Here is an 11,905-nt window from a genome sequence, read left to right as displayed (position 1 = left end):
CCTGGCCCTTGCAGCCTTTTGGGGCATGAGCCAACAGATGGAAGATCTCTTCTTTCCCTGTCTCTGTAATTCTTTCAAAGAGATCAGTCTTAAAAAAAAAATAAAAAAAGACATGCACGTTTTTAGAAAATGAAATGGGAACGTTCCTGGTGAGCATGCAGCGGTGCACTCTGGGTTTCCAGTGTGGATCTGTCCTTGGCCCGAGGGTGGTGATCTGGACAGTGAGCACGGCTGGAGCAGCCCTTCTGTGGTTCGGGCGTGTCTGCTGTTTCACTCTCCAGTCGGACTTTCAACCTGACACTGTCCTTATTCATCAGGTCTCATAGTCCACATACACCTGGGTTGTGGATTTTATCCAGTTTGCTGATTTTTATTTGAGAACTAGACAGTGTAGTACCTTTGCAATATGATTTTTTAAAAGATTTATTTACTTATTTAAAAGGCAGAGTTAGGGAGACACAGATCTTCTGTCTGTTGGTTCACTCCCCAAATGGCTATAAGGGCCAGAGCTGGGCCAGTCCAAAGCCAGGAGTGTCATCTGGGTCTCCCAGGTGGGTGGTAGGAGCCTAAGTACTGTGGACCCATCTTCTGCTTTCAGGTGCATCAGCAGGAAGCAGGATTAGAAGCAGAGCAGCTGGGACTTGAAATGGTATTCATATGTGATGCCAGAATCACACAAACGTTTTGTACTTTTTTTTTTTAAAGATTTACTTTATTTGAAAGAATTAGAGAGAGAGAGGCAGAGCCAGGGAGAGAGAAAGGTCTTCCATCCACTGGTTCACTCCCCCAAATAGCCACAGTGGCTGGAGCTGAGCTGATCCAAAGCTAGGAGCCAGAGCATCTTCTGGGTCTCCCACGTCAGGGGAGGGGCCCAAGGACTTGGGCCGTCTTCTACTGCTTTCCCAGGCTTTCAGCAGGAAGCTGGATCAGAAGTGGAACAGCTGGGACTCAAACCAGTACACACATGGGATGCCAGCACTGCAGGCCAGGGGTTTAATCCACTGCACCAGCCCCCTGTACTTTTTTTAGATGTTAGATTAGTATTTTAACTTTGGAGGGATGCTTTATAAGTGATACTTCTTTAAATGATTATTTATTTCAGGGGCCAGTATTGCAGTTTATAGGGGGAAGCCACTACCTGTGACACCAGCATTCTTCCCATATGGGCCAGTGTGTATCCCAGCTGTTCTACTTCCAATCCAGCCCCTCCAGGGAAAAGCCATGGAAGATGACCCAGGTGTTTAGGCCTGGGGCTTCTAGCACCTGGCTTCAGCCTGGCCCAGTGCTGGCTGTTGGGACCATCTGGGGAGTACACCAGCGGATGGAAGATTTCTCTCTGTAGCTCTATCAAAAATAAATCTTCAAAAAAAAAAAAAAAGATTACTTATTCGCAAGAGTGACAGAAGTGCCTTCTGTCCACTGGTTCACTCCCCAAGTGGCCATAACAGCTGGGTCTAGACCAGGCCAAAGCCAGGAGCTAGGAACTTCACCCAGGTCTCCCACATGTATGGCAGGGGCCCAGGTACTTGGACCATCATTTGCTGCCTTCCCAGGAGAATTAGCAGGAATCTGGATTGGGAAAGTAGTAGGGACTAGAAATAGCACTCTGATATGGGATGGCTGCATCACAATTAGAGGCTTAACCCACTGTGCCATAACACCTGCCTCCAGTGATGTCTTTGGTTACTACATTTCCTGTTTCTGATCAAACGCTCTTGACTTTTCTTTGATTTTATATCTACAGACTACTATACTAAGAGTTGAAAAAAAATTACATTCTTAAAGGGTTTTACACATTTTTATTTACCTCTAAAATTGCACTTATTTGTAGAGTACAGTATGATATTCCGAATAAGTCATACTGCACGTATTGAGGAAATCCCAGTAATTATCATCTCCTGCTTGTCATTTATGTTGGAAGATTTCAGCGCCTCTCATCTAGTCCTGTGAAATACAGAGTAGGTCACGGTGAAGTGCAGTCACTGCACTGTGCCGTAGAACGCCAGAACTCGGCTCTGTCTAACCACGCCTCCATACCCGTCATCCAGCCTCCCTCTCCTCTCGCTGCCCTGCTCTTCCCAGTGTCTAGTACACTTTTTAGATCAACTTGTGCTTTTCTCTAATTTCTGCATATACATGAGAAAGAATATGTGGTATTTGCTTTTTTCCTTTAATATTTATTTGAAAGGCACACACAGAGAGAGATACAGAGATAGAGATCTTCATCTGCTGGTTTATTCCCCAAATGGCCTCAATAGCTGGGGTTGAGGGGCCGGCACTGTGGTGTAGTGGGTAAAGCTGCTGCCTGCAGTGCCAGCATCCCATATGGGCACCAGTTCAAGTCCCAGCTGCTCCACTTCCGATCCAGCTCTCTGCTGTGGCCTGGGAAAGCAGTGGAAGGTGGCCCAAGGTCTTGCCCAACGTGGGAATCTCCTAGCTCTTGATCAATGAAGCTCTGCTCATTGCAGCCAATTAGGGAGTAAACCAGCGGGTGGAAGACCAACTCTCTCTGCACCTCTTCTCTCTGTAACTCTGACTAAATCTAAATTAAAAAATCTGACTAAATCTAAATTTAGTCAGGAGCCAGGAGCCAGGAGCTTCTTCCCAGTATCACACGTGGGTGAAGGGACCCACGCACTTGTGCCATCTTCCATTGCCTTCCCAGGCACATTATCAAGGAGTTGAGACTGGAAGTAGAGCAGCCAGGACTTGAACTGGTGCCCATATGGGATGCCGGCACATGCACCAGCCCCAGTGTTTGTCTTTCTGTGTTTGGCTTATTTCACTCAACACATCTTCCAGGTTCATCCAACTGCAAATGACAGATTTCCCTCTTATTTATGGCTAAATAATATAACGTTGTATAAATATACCACATTTTCTTCATCCATCCATCAGAAAGCACTTAGGTTAATTCCATAACTGGATATTCTGAATAGTGCTACAACAGACACAGATATGTTGATTTAACTTCTTGATCTGTAAATAAGGAATTGCTTTTAACATTGTGCCACTGAGTATGGTGTTTGCTGTAGATATTTTGCAGATGGTTTGGTTAAGAAAACTATTGGATGGGATGAAATTTGCAAATCTGCTTTTTTAAGATTTATTTACTTGAAAGGCAGAGCGAGAGCGAGAGCGAGAGAGAGAGAGAGAGGTCTTCCATCCACTGGTTCATCCCCCAGATGGCTGCTACGGCCGGAGCTACACCAATCTGAAGCCAACAGCCAGGAGCTTCCTCCGGGGCTTCCCACATGGGTGCAGGGGCCCAAGGACCTGGGTCATTCTTCACTGCTTTCCCAGGCCATAGCAGAGAGCTGGATCAGAAGTGGAGCAGCCAGGACTCCAATTGGCGCCCATATGGGATGCCAGCACTGCAGACGGCGGCTTTACCTGCTACGCCACAGTACCAGCCCCCAGACCTTTCACTTGATACTTTGACAAATTTTGGTTCTCTGCTGAAATTCTTTATCTTCTGTCTTGCTGTATGTATTCATTGTTATTTTAAAGCCTTCGTCAAATAACTCTGAATCCTGTAGATCTTTTCTGTTTTTCTCTTTTTGTGTGCATTGGTCCTGTCTCCTGGTGTGCCTGGTCATTTTTATTCAGCATCAGAAACCTTACATGATCACTCCTCGGCCTTTTGGCTAAGATCAACTGTAGAAACTGTACATGGAAACTCTGAAGATAATTGGAAGTTTAGCATAATTTTCTGCTCTTTTAAGATAAATTTTATGCTGCTTGCAAACAATTAGAATAAGACTGGATCAATTTAATTGAAAGGAATTGAGCTGATTATGAGCTGGGTCTTGGTGCCAGCTCCTCCATTCGGCTCAGCCTTAATCCTGATGTGCCTTCTTCAGGAAGTGCAGTGAGAGCCCCTGCATGGCTGAGCTCGCTTCTCCCTCTCATCTGTCTGGACTTGTGGAGGCGCTGCGCAGCCCAATGCGCTTTCATGGATACTGCAGGTGCTGCCTCTCCCTTGGTAGCTCTGAATTCGAGTTTCCTCTCTCTCTTCCTGTGGAGCTGCCCTAAGTTGTGCTCAGCCTCTGTCTTGTGCTGCCTGAACTCGAGCGGTGCGTGGGGGATTGCAGAACACTAGGCCCGAGTGCCATTTCCTTCCCCACTGGGCTCTTGGCCTCTGAGTCCGGTTGCTTTGCTAATTTTCCTAATAGAAGAGGCTTGTAGTTGTGACTGACAAGTTATCTGGTTGTCTTTGGCTTCTTCTTGTTCTTGGTGGGAGGATTCAGGTTGTCTGGTACTAGTTAGTTTGTTGTGGCCAGAATCAGAAGTCACTGAAATTTTAAGTTTTGAATGAGTCTTGTGTTCCTGAAATAAACCCAACAGAATTATATTACTATTTTAGTACCTTACTGGATTTGTGACATGTAACAATTTTGCTTTTGGGGGTGAACTGGTGCCCATAGCGTCCACACTTGGGATGCCCACAACTCATACTGCAGTGCCTGCGTTCAGGTTTCAGCTTTGCTTCTGATTCCAGCTTCCTGCTAATGAACACCCTGGGAGGCAGCAGGTGGTTTGTTCGTTTCATTAATTACTACTGCCTGTCACCTCTTTAATTGTATTGTTCCTCCATTAATGTCTTTTTTTTTTTTTGGACAGGCAGAGTAGACAGAAAGACAGAGAGAAAGGTCTTCCCTTCTGTTGGTTCACCGCCCCCAAATGGCTGCTATGGCCGACACTGCACTGATCTGAAGCCAGGAGCCAGGTGCTTCCTCCTGGTCTCCCATGCGGGTGCAGGGCTCAAGCACCTGGGCCATCCTCCACTGCACTCCCTGGCCACAGCAGAGAGCTGGCCTGGAAGAGGGGCAACCGGGACAGAATCCAGCACCCCAACTGGGACTAGAACCCAGTGTGCTGGCATCACAGGCGGAGGATTAGCCAAGTGAGCCGCGGCGCCGGCCCATTAATGTCTTTTTTAAAAGATGTATTTATTTGAAAGAGTTACAGAGAGGTAGGAACAGAGAGGTCTTCCATCTGCTGGTTCACTCCCAAAATGGCTGAAACAGCTGGAACTGAGCTGATTCGAAGCCAGGAGCCAGGAACTTCTGGGTCTCTCACGTAGGTGCAGGGGCTCAAGCACCTGGGCCATCCTGCACTGCCCTCCCAGGCCACAGCAGAGAGATGGACGGGAAGAGGAGCAGCCGGGACAAGACCCACGGTGCCACAGCACTGCGCCCATCACTCTTACACGGGGTGTCAGGCTGTGGCCCTCCTTGTGCAGGCTGTGCAGCTCCCCCTGCGATTCCACTCACTGGACCAGTGAGTCATTTAGAAATGCTTGCCTTCAGTAGATAAGCAGGTTTACTATTACACTCTCACTGTTTTCTTAGAGTTTAAGTTTTATTCGGAAGGCCAAAGAGACAGATTTTCCACCCTCTAATTCACTCTCCCAATCTCTGCCACACCCGGGACCTGGCCAGACCAAAGCCAAGAGCCAGGAATGCAATCTGGGTCTCCCACGTTGGGCACCTGCGTCCTCCCCTGTGGCCTGCCTCCGAGGGTGCACGTTACAGGAAGCTGGAAACAGCCGGGACTCCCAACCCAGGGACTCCAGTGTAGGTGCAGGTGACACCAGCGGCAACTCCACTGCCGTGTCTGATGCCCACTGGAACCTGATTATGTTGGTGTTGAAAAACATGAGCCGGGGGCCAGCATTGTGGCATAGCAGGTTAAACCACGCCTGCAATGCTGGCATCTCATACGGGCGCCAGTTCATGTCCTGGCTGCTCCTTCCAAGCTGGCTCCCTGCTAATGGCCCGGCAAAAGTAGCAGAAGATGGCCCAAGTGTTTGGGTGCCTGCCATTCAATGTGAGACCCAGCAGCAGTTCCTGGCTTCTGCCTGGCCCAGCACTGGCCATTGCAGCCATGGGGGGAGTGAACCAGCGGATGAAAGAGCTCTTTCCCTAAGCAGCTTTAAAAAAAAAAAAAAAAAAACAAAAAAAAAACACCTCTCCTAGAACCTTTTTAGCTGCCTTTTAAGAGCTTTGTCTTTGGTTTTGGTGTAAACACCTATTTTTGGGTTTTGCTTGGGGTTGATTTGGCTTCCTGAGGATTGCTGTCATCTGCCAGTTCTGGACCATTCTTAGCCACGATGTATTCTGTTTTCTTCTCGAACGTCTGATGGATACACGTGCTTTCTCTTCCGTGCCTCTCAGTCTCTCAGCGTCTCCTGACACATGCATCACACTGCCTCTAAACAAACGTGCAGGGCAGAGACTCCCTGGGGATCCCTGCATCTGGGGCGGGGGCGTGCCTTTCATCCCCGGGTTATTCATTTTAAAAATGTTATTAATCGGGCAGTTTAAGCATTTGGGGGAGCGGGGAGTCTTCTTCAGTCCTGCTCTCCATCCTTACTCATGGAGAATTTTCAAGTTTAATCTTTGTGCCACTTCCAGCAGAGCCTGTTTCGTTTCCGTGGTGGCCGGGTTTCTCTCCGGCTCCGGGTTCAACAGTTCCCGTTTTAGCGCTTTCCCTCTTTCTTCCCCCAAGTGCAGTCTTCATCTGTTCTCTGGCTGGTTCTCCAGCAAACACTCACTGCCGTTGCTGCTCCTGCAGCATGTTTGCTTAGCTGCTTTGTACTCAGTTTCTTAATGAGGCAAAATCTTCCTCCACAAACTCCTGAAAGTGTATCGCCGTGGGGAGGGACCCACGCTGCCTCCCCAGTCCCCGGGCAGCAGGAAGCCTCCTGCCGTGGGTGCCTGCCGGAGTTGTCTTCTCCCTGGGCAGAGCCAGACCTCCTCAGCTGTGCGCGGTGCTGAGCCAGCTCCAAAGAAGTTCCTGCTACAGCGCGTACCATTTCTAGTAAGATTTTATCCCCCTCAAAGTATGTTTGTCCCTTGGGAAACTCAGAAACTCTCCCCTTTCTCTGACACCTGCAACCCCAACAGCCTTCCTTCTAGGACTGTCACCAGACTTGACAGCCTTTTTTAAGGCCTTATTTACTTATTTGAAAGAGTTGGGGAGACAGATCTTCCATTCACCAGTTCACTCCCCATGTGGCAGCAATGGCCAGGGCTTGGCCAGGCTGAAGCCAGGAGCTTCATGCAGGCCTCCCACGGGGGTGCAGGTGTCCAAGCACTCGGCCCGCCTGCGGGGAGCTGGATCAGAAGTGGAGGGAACGGACATCCGCATGGCATGCCAGCACTGCAGCAGGCGGCCCTCCCCTCAGGCCGTGCTGCCGGCTCTTTGGCAGCCTTCGTAAGAGGCTAAACGTCGGGGTTTTGTCGGACAGTCTGCTGCCCAGCGACTTAGCGTGTTGGTTTTCGAGGATGTGCAGTCTTCTCAGACTGGGAGACAGTACTGCCTTCCTGCCACCACTTGAAAACTGGAGTCGCACCGAAGGATCAGCCTTGTACTCACGGCTAAACACTTCATAACTGTCGGGTTGTTTGATTTTATCTTGCTGAAGCTCGGGAACAGTTGGAATGTATGAGACAGGAATGATCTGTTCTTGAAGTCTTTAAGATCCTCACCTGTAAATGACCTAGGCCTGATTCCTTTCTCTGGGAAGACTTTTGACTTCTGCTTCAGTCTTTTGGAAATACTCAATCTGATCAGATTTGTTTCTTCTGAAAATTGTTTCCATTTCAGCTCGGGGTTCAAATTGCACACAATGGCCTCAGGAGCCGCGGATGGGGCTCAGTCTGTCATTCGCATCTCAGTGAGGGCGGGCCCTCTGCCCCCTGGAAATCACAGCTGATGCCGGGGGAGGCGGGAGGGAGGCCGGGGAGCTGTGCCCTCGCCCCTCGCCATGCCTTGCTCAGTGTCTCTGCCTTTCCTCCCCAGTCTTAGGAAAAGTCCTGAGTGCTGTGGGCAGCGCCCAGCTACTGATGTCACAGAAATTCCAGCAGTTCCGGGGCCTCTGCGAGCAGAACCTGGTGAGTGGGCTCCTCCTCCTCCACAGCAGGGCGGAGCCTCTGCGCCCCGGGAGAGCAGGGGCTGCTGCCTGTAGTGCTGACGGCAGCGCTGTCCGTGCCTGGCACAGGGACAGCCAGGGGCCCTTCTCAGATACCGTCTGAGGGGGAGCACCTGCCTGTCCTGGCTGCTGGGCCTGGAGCTCAGCCCCGTGGCACTGGTTTAGTTCTGTCTCTAAGGTGACATGCAAGGTGAGGACTGAAGGAAGCCACCACTAGGCTTGGGAGGCTCCTGCCCGCACCTCACCTGTTGGGCGAGGCCCGGACGGGATGTCCTGTGGACACTGCTCTCCAACGAGCCAGGAGTGTGGACCCCAGGGCACGGGGAGGGTCTGTCTCAGGACCTGCTTGTATCTTGGGGTGGTTGTGGAACAGAAGGGAACGGAAGCACCGGCCTGGGCTTCTCCCTGCCTCCGTGTGAGACCATGGCCGTGAGTGTCCGCCTGCCCTGCTCGGCGCATTGGCTGCCTCGTCGTGTACAGTCGGGACCCGCGTGCCCTCCTCCCCGGAGCCCCTCAGCATTAGGGCAAGCCCTGCCCAGGAACTGGCTTCCCTCACTCCTGCAGAGACTGACCCAGACGCTGAGGACAAGGGGACGGGGGTACCAAGCTTGGGGTGGGGGACAGGACAGGCCCCACTGATCGCCATGTGCTCCACAGAACCCTGACGCCAACCCACGCCCAACAGCCCAGGACCTGGCAGGGTTCTGGGACCTGCTGCAGCTGTCCATCGAGGACATCAGCATGAAGTTTGATGAGCTCTACCACCTCAAGGCCAACAGCTGGCAGCTGGTGGAGACCCCCGAGAAGAGGAAGGTGAGCATGGAGCAGTGCGGAGGGGAAGTCCAGGGACAAATTCCTGGTCGGCAGTAACGCTGCCCACATCGGTCAGTGCTGCTTGGCTCCCTTCTCCGTGTGTCGTCTCTGAGCTGGGGCTCACGTCCATCACTGCGCTGGGTCCATGCTTGGCACTCGTCCGGCACGTCGCTCGCTCCGTGTAGCTGAGGCTGCCCCCGGAAGCATGCTGGCCCGCCCTGCATGTCCAGGAGAGGGGATTCCTGGGAGACCCCTGCCCACAGCCCTGCCCAGTAGAGCTCTGGAGGCAGCAAGTGGGCCCTCCTCCTGGGGCCTGCACTCCCAGTTCTGCCCGCCTCCCTCTGGGGGCCAGCCTTATCCCTCAGGTTCAGGTTTCTGCCTGCAAGCCAGGGGAGCCCAGAGTGCCCCCCATCGAGTTCTGACCCCCCCCGGGGGGGGTAGTAGGTAAAATGTGAGCTTGGACTTGGGTCCAGTGAGGCAGGATTGTTCCTGCCTGCATCCCAGACTCCCAGTGGCTCAAAGCGGGGTGGGGACAGGTGATGTGTCCATGTGCTAGAACATTCTAGACTCTTCAGCTTGCTTTTTGCTCCTGTGCCTTGTGCTTTTCCCACTATCATTGCTTCTTGTGGCTTCTTGACTCCAGATGTGTATTGCTTGTGCCCAGTGCCGGGAGGGAGGCCGGCGTGGGAGACTGGCCGCCGGCATATAGTGGGGTTAGTGCCACATAAAAGGTGGCACCTTTATTTTATTTTTGTTCCCTCCTCACTGTCTCACTAAAGGAAGAGAAGAAACCACCCCCTCCAGTCCCAAAGAAGCCGGCCAAGTCCCGGCCGGCAGTGAGCCGTGACAAGGCCTCCGACGCGGGGGACAAGCAGCGTCAGGAGGCCCGCAAGAGACTGCTGGCAGCCAAGCGGGCGGCGTCCGTGCGGCAGAACTCGGCCACGGAGAGCGCAGACAGCATCGAGATCTACGTCCCCGAGGCCCAGACCCGGCTCTGAGACCGTGGAGAGGGAGGGGGACGGTTTCAGACCATTAAAACACACACACACACACACACACACACACACTACATGCGTGGGACACTTTTCTCAGCCTTTCCTACGGCTATGTTCTCTAGAGACCCTGAGCCAACTTTGAAATTGACGCATCCAAGGGCTCACAATTTGGCTTTCTCGGGTCCCTCCCAGCTTTAGTTATGAAGACTTCACACAACCCCAAAACTAAAAACTCGTTTCCTCTTGCTGGCCGAGGCGGGCTAGACCGACGGACTGCGGCAGCGCCCCGCCCGGCCTCAGCCTGCGGCTCTCGCCTGGCTGCCGACCCAGGACTCCGACCAGCTCGGTACAGGACGACCACGCCCGGGGCAGCTGTGGGCGCCGGCCACACCCCCCTCCTGGCTCCCCCGCGCTGACCTTGGATTCCGTTTCCTTCTTACATTTTTCTTTTCCCTTCAGAGATCACATGGGGGTCCCCTCGTGGCTGGCGGCTTTGTGCTCTCAGCCCTCGTGGTGGCTGAGGGCCCAGAGGACAGAGATGGACACGCGTCCCCTCCCTTACCACGCACACACACGCACACAGACGGAGCTGCCCCCGCCTCTGAGCACGTGAGGAAGGCTTCGGTCCCTGGGGGCGGAAACGAGAGGCCGCGGTGTCACTCCAGGCTCTGGCCTTTGTCCTCTCTCCAGCCCTTCTTCCTTCAGCGGAAGGAAATGGAGGACTCAGAGTGGCGGGCCCCGGGTTCCAGGGGGCTGCCTGTCCTGGGCCGCGCCGTGTCTGTACGTATGTGTACATATGCACATAGACCCTCGCGTGTATATTAACAGACGCCCATCTGCCCACCCATGCCCACCAGCGCCGCCGCCGCCACCGGCTCTCGGGGCACCTGGCAGGAGGCGGGGGTGTGAATAGCATATATTTTTACATGTACTATATCTAGGTGTGTGTACAAGTGTGTGTAAAAATATATACTTTGTGTGTAAGCAGCCTTTTTTTTGGTCTCCTGCCCTGCCCCTACCGCGGGCCTGTCTGCCCAGCCTCTGATTTTCTGTTCTTTCTACCCAGATCACCCTTCTCTCTCGCCTGCCCTCCTTCCCCACTCCTAGGGTGTCTTGAGCCCTGAGCTGCAAAGGCCTGGGCCTGCGGGGCGGGGTAGGGAGGGCAAGGCCAGGGCCAAGCCCAGCAGTGAGCTCAGCACACGAGGGGCTGCTCTATACTGTGTATACGACTCAGCGGCATGGGAGACGTCCTCGTGTCCAGTGCAGGGGGAACCCAGGGCCTGCTCTGGGCCCCATTCCAGCTTGGCCGCCGTGTGTGACCTTGGGCAAGTCACTCGACCTCTGTGTGCCTCAACTTCCTCCTCTGTAACATGGGGACAGTCCCAGCCCCTCCCTACCTCACAGGCATGTTGTGAGAATAAATGAGGTAACGTGTACCAAGGGCTCATGGTCTTATTGGTGGGATGAGCAAGGTGGGAGTAGCTACCCCCCACCCCCGCAAACCAAGCCAGAGCCCCTCCTGGGAGCACACGCTGCAGTCCTGTCCCCTCACCTGGGAAACGGCCCGTCCTGTCCCAAACGGATGCTTCAGACAGAGCCGCTCGCCCGGAGCCGGGGTGGGACGCTTGCTCTCCTCCCCCCCCAGCAACTGCCCCCGCCCTGGCAGCTGGGGGCACTCAGCAATACACTTATGAGCACCCACCTGCCGCCAGCGCCGGCTTCCGGGGAGGCTGGGTAGGGGACACGCACACACGAGTTCAAGTCCACGACAGGAGGGAGGCCCTAGGAACCCAGGGTGGGCAAGAACATTCTGGTCAAGGTCGGAGGAGGGCTGAGGGGATTAACCCACTGTGGGAGGGGCAGTGGCGTGGAGAGCGAGATGCAGAGGGGCCTGGAGGTACCAGCTCCTGGGGGCAGAAACAAACCTTTCAGAATCCTTGGGGCCTGGCTGTGGAGCCAGACAGCAGGTCTCCTCCCTTGGCCCAACCCAGCCAAGATGCCAAGGGACACAGCTCCAACCTCCCAGGGGCTTTGTTGAAGCTGCCAAGCCCTCCCCCAGCTGGGCCCCTTGGGCGTCCTCCCAACTGTGGGCAGTCCCTGGAGCCCAGTACTTACTGTGGCTGAGAGTCTGGGGCCCCCAGGGGCTCTCATTCACTCC

General features: G+C 53.5%; 1 protein-coding gene across 11 annotated transcripts in view; it reads left to right on the top strand.

The window, feature by feature from the left end:
* Window positions 1-11,183, top strand: part of DLGAP4 (DLG associated protein 4) — a 172,548-nt gene extending 161,365 nt beyond the window's left edge. For 10 of the 11 annotated variants that reach the window (XM_051846129.2, XM_051846128.2, XM_051846130.2 and 7 more), the window contains 3 exons: window positions 7,810-7,901; window positions 8,597-8,752; window positions 9,532-11,183. In XM_051846129.2, the coding sequence (XP_051702089.1) occupies window positions 7,810-7,901; window positions 8,597-8,752; window positions 9,532-9,750 (467 nt within the window). In that variant the 3' untranslated portion in view covers window positions 9,751-11,183. Of the gene's footprint in view, window positions 1-7,809; window positions 7,902-8,596; window positions 8,824-9,531 lie in introns of all 11 variants that reach the window. The other variant, XM_070051881.1, reaches the window with a different exon arrangement.
* Window positions 11,184-11,905: the final 722 nt, after the last annotated feature.

This window comes from Oryctolagus cuniculus, chromosome 11, assembly GCF_964237555.1.
Source record: "Oryctolagus cuniculus chromosome 11, mOryCun1.1, whole genome shotgun sequence".
Classification (NCBI taxonomy): domain Eukaryota; kingdom Metazoa; phylum Chordata; class Mammalia; order Lagomorpha; family Leporidae; genus Oryctolagus; species Oryctolagus cuniculus.
Note: the sequence above shows the minus strand (reverse complement) of the source record. Positions and strands in the feature narration are given on the sequence as shown.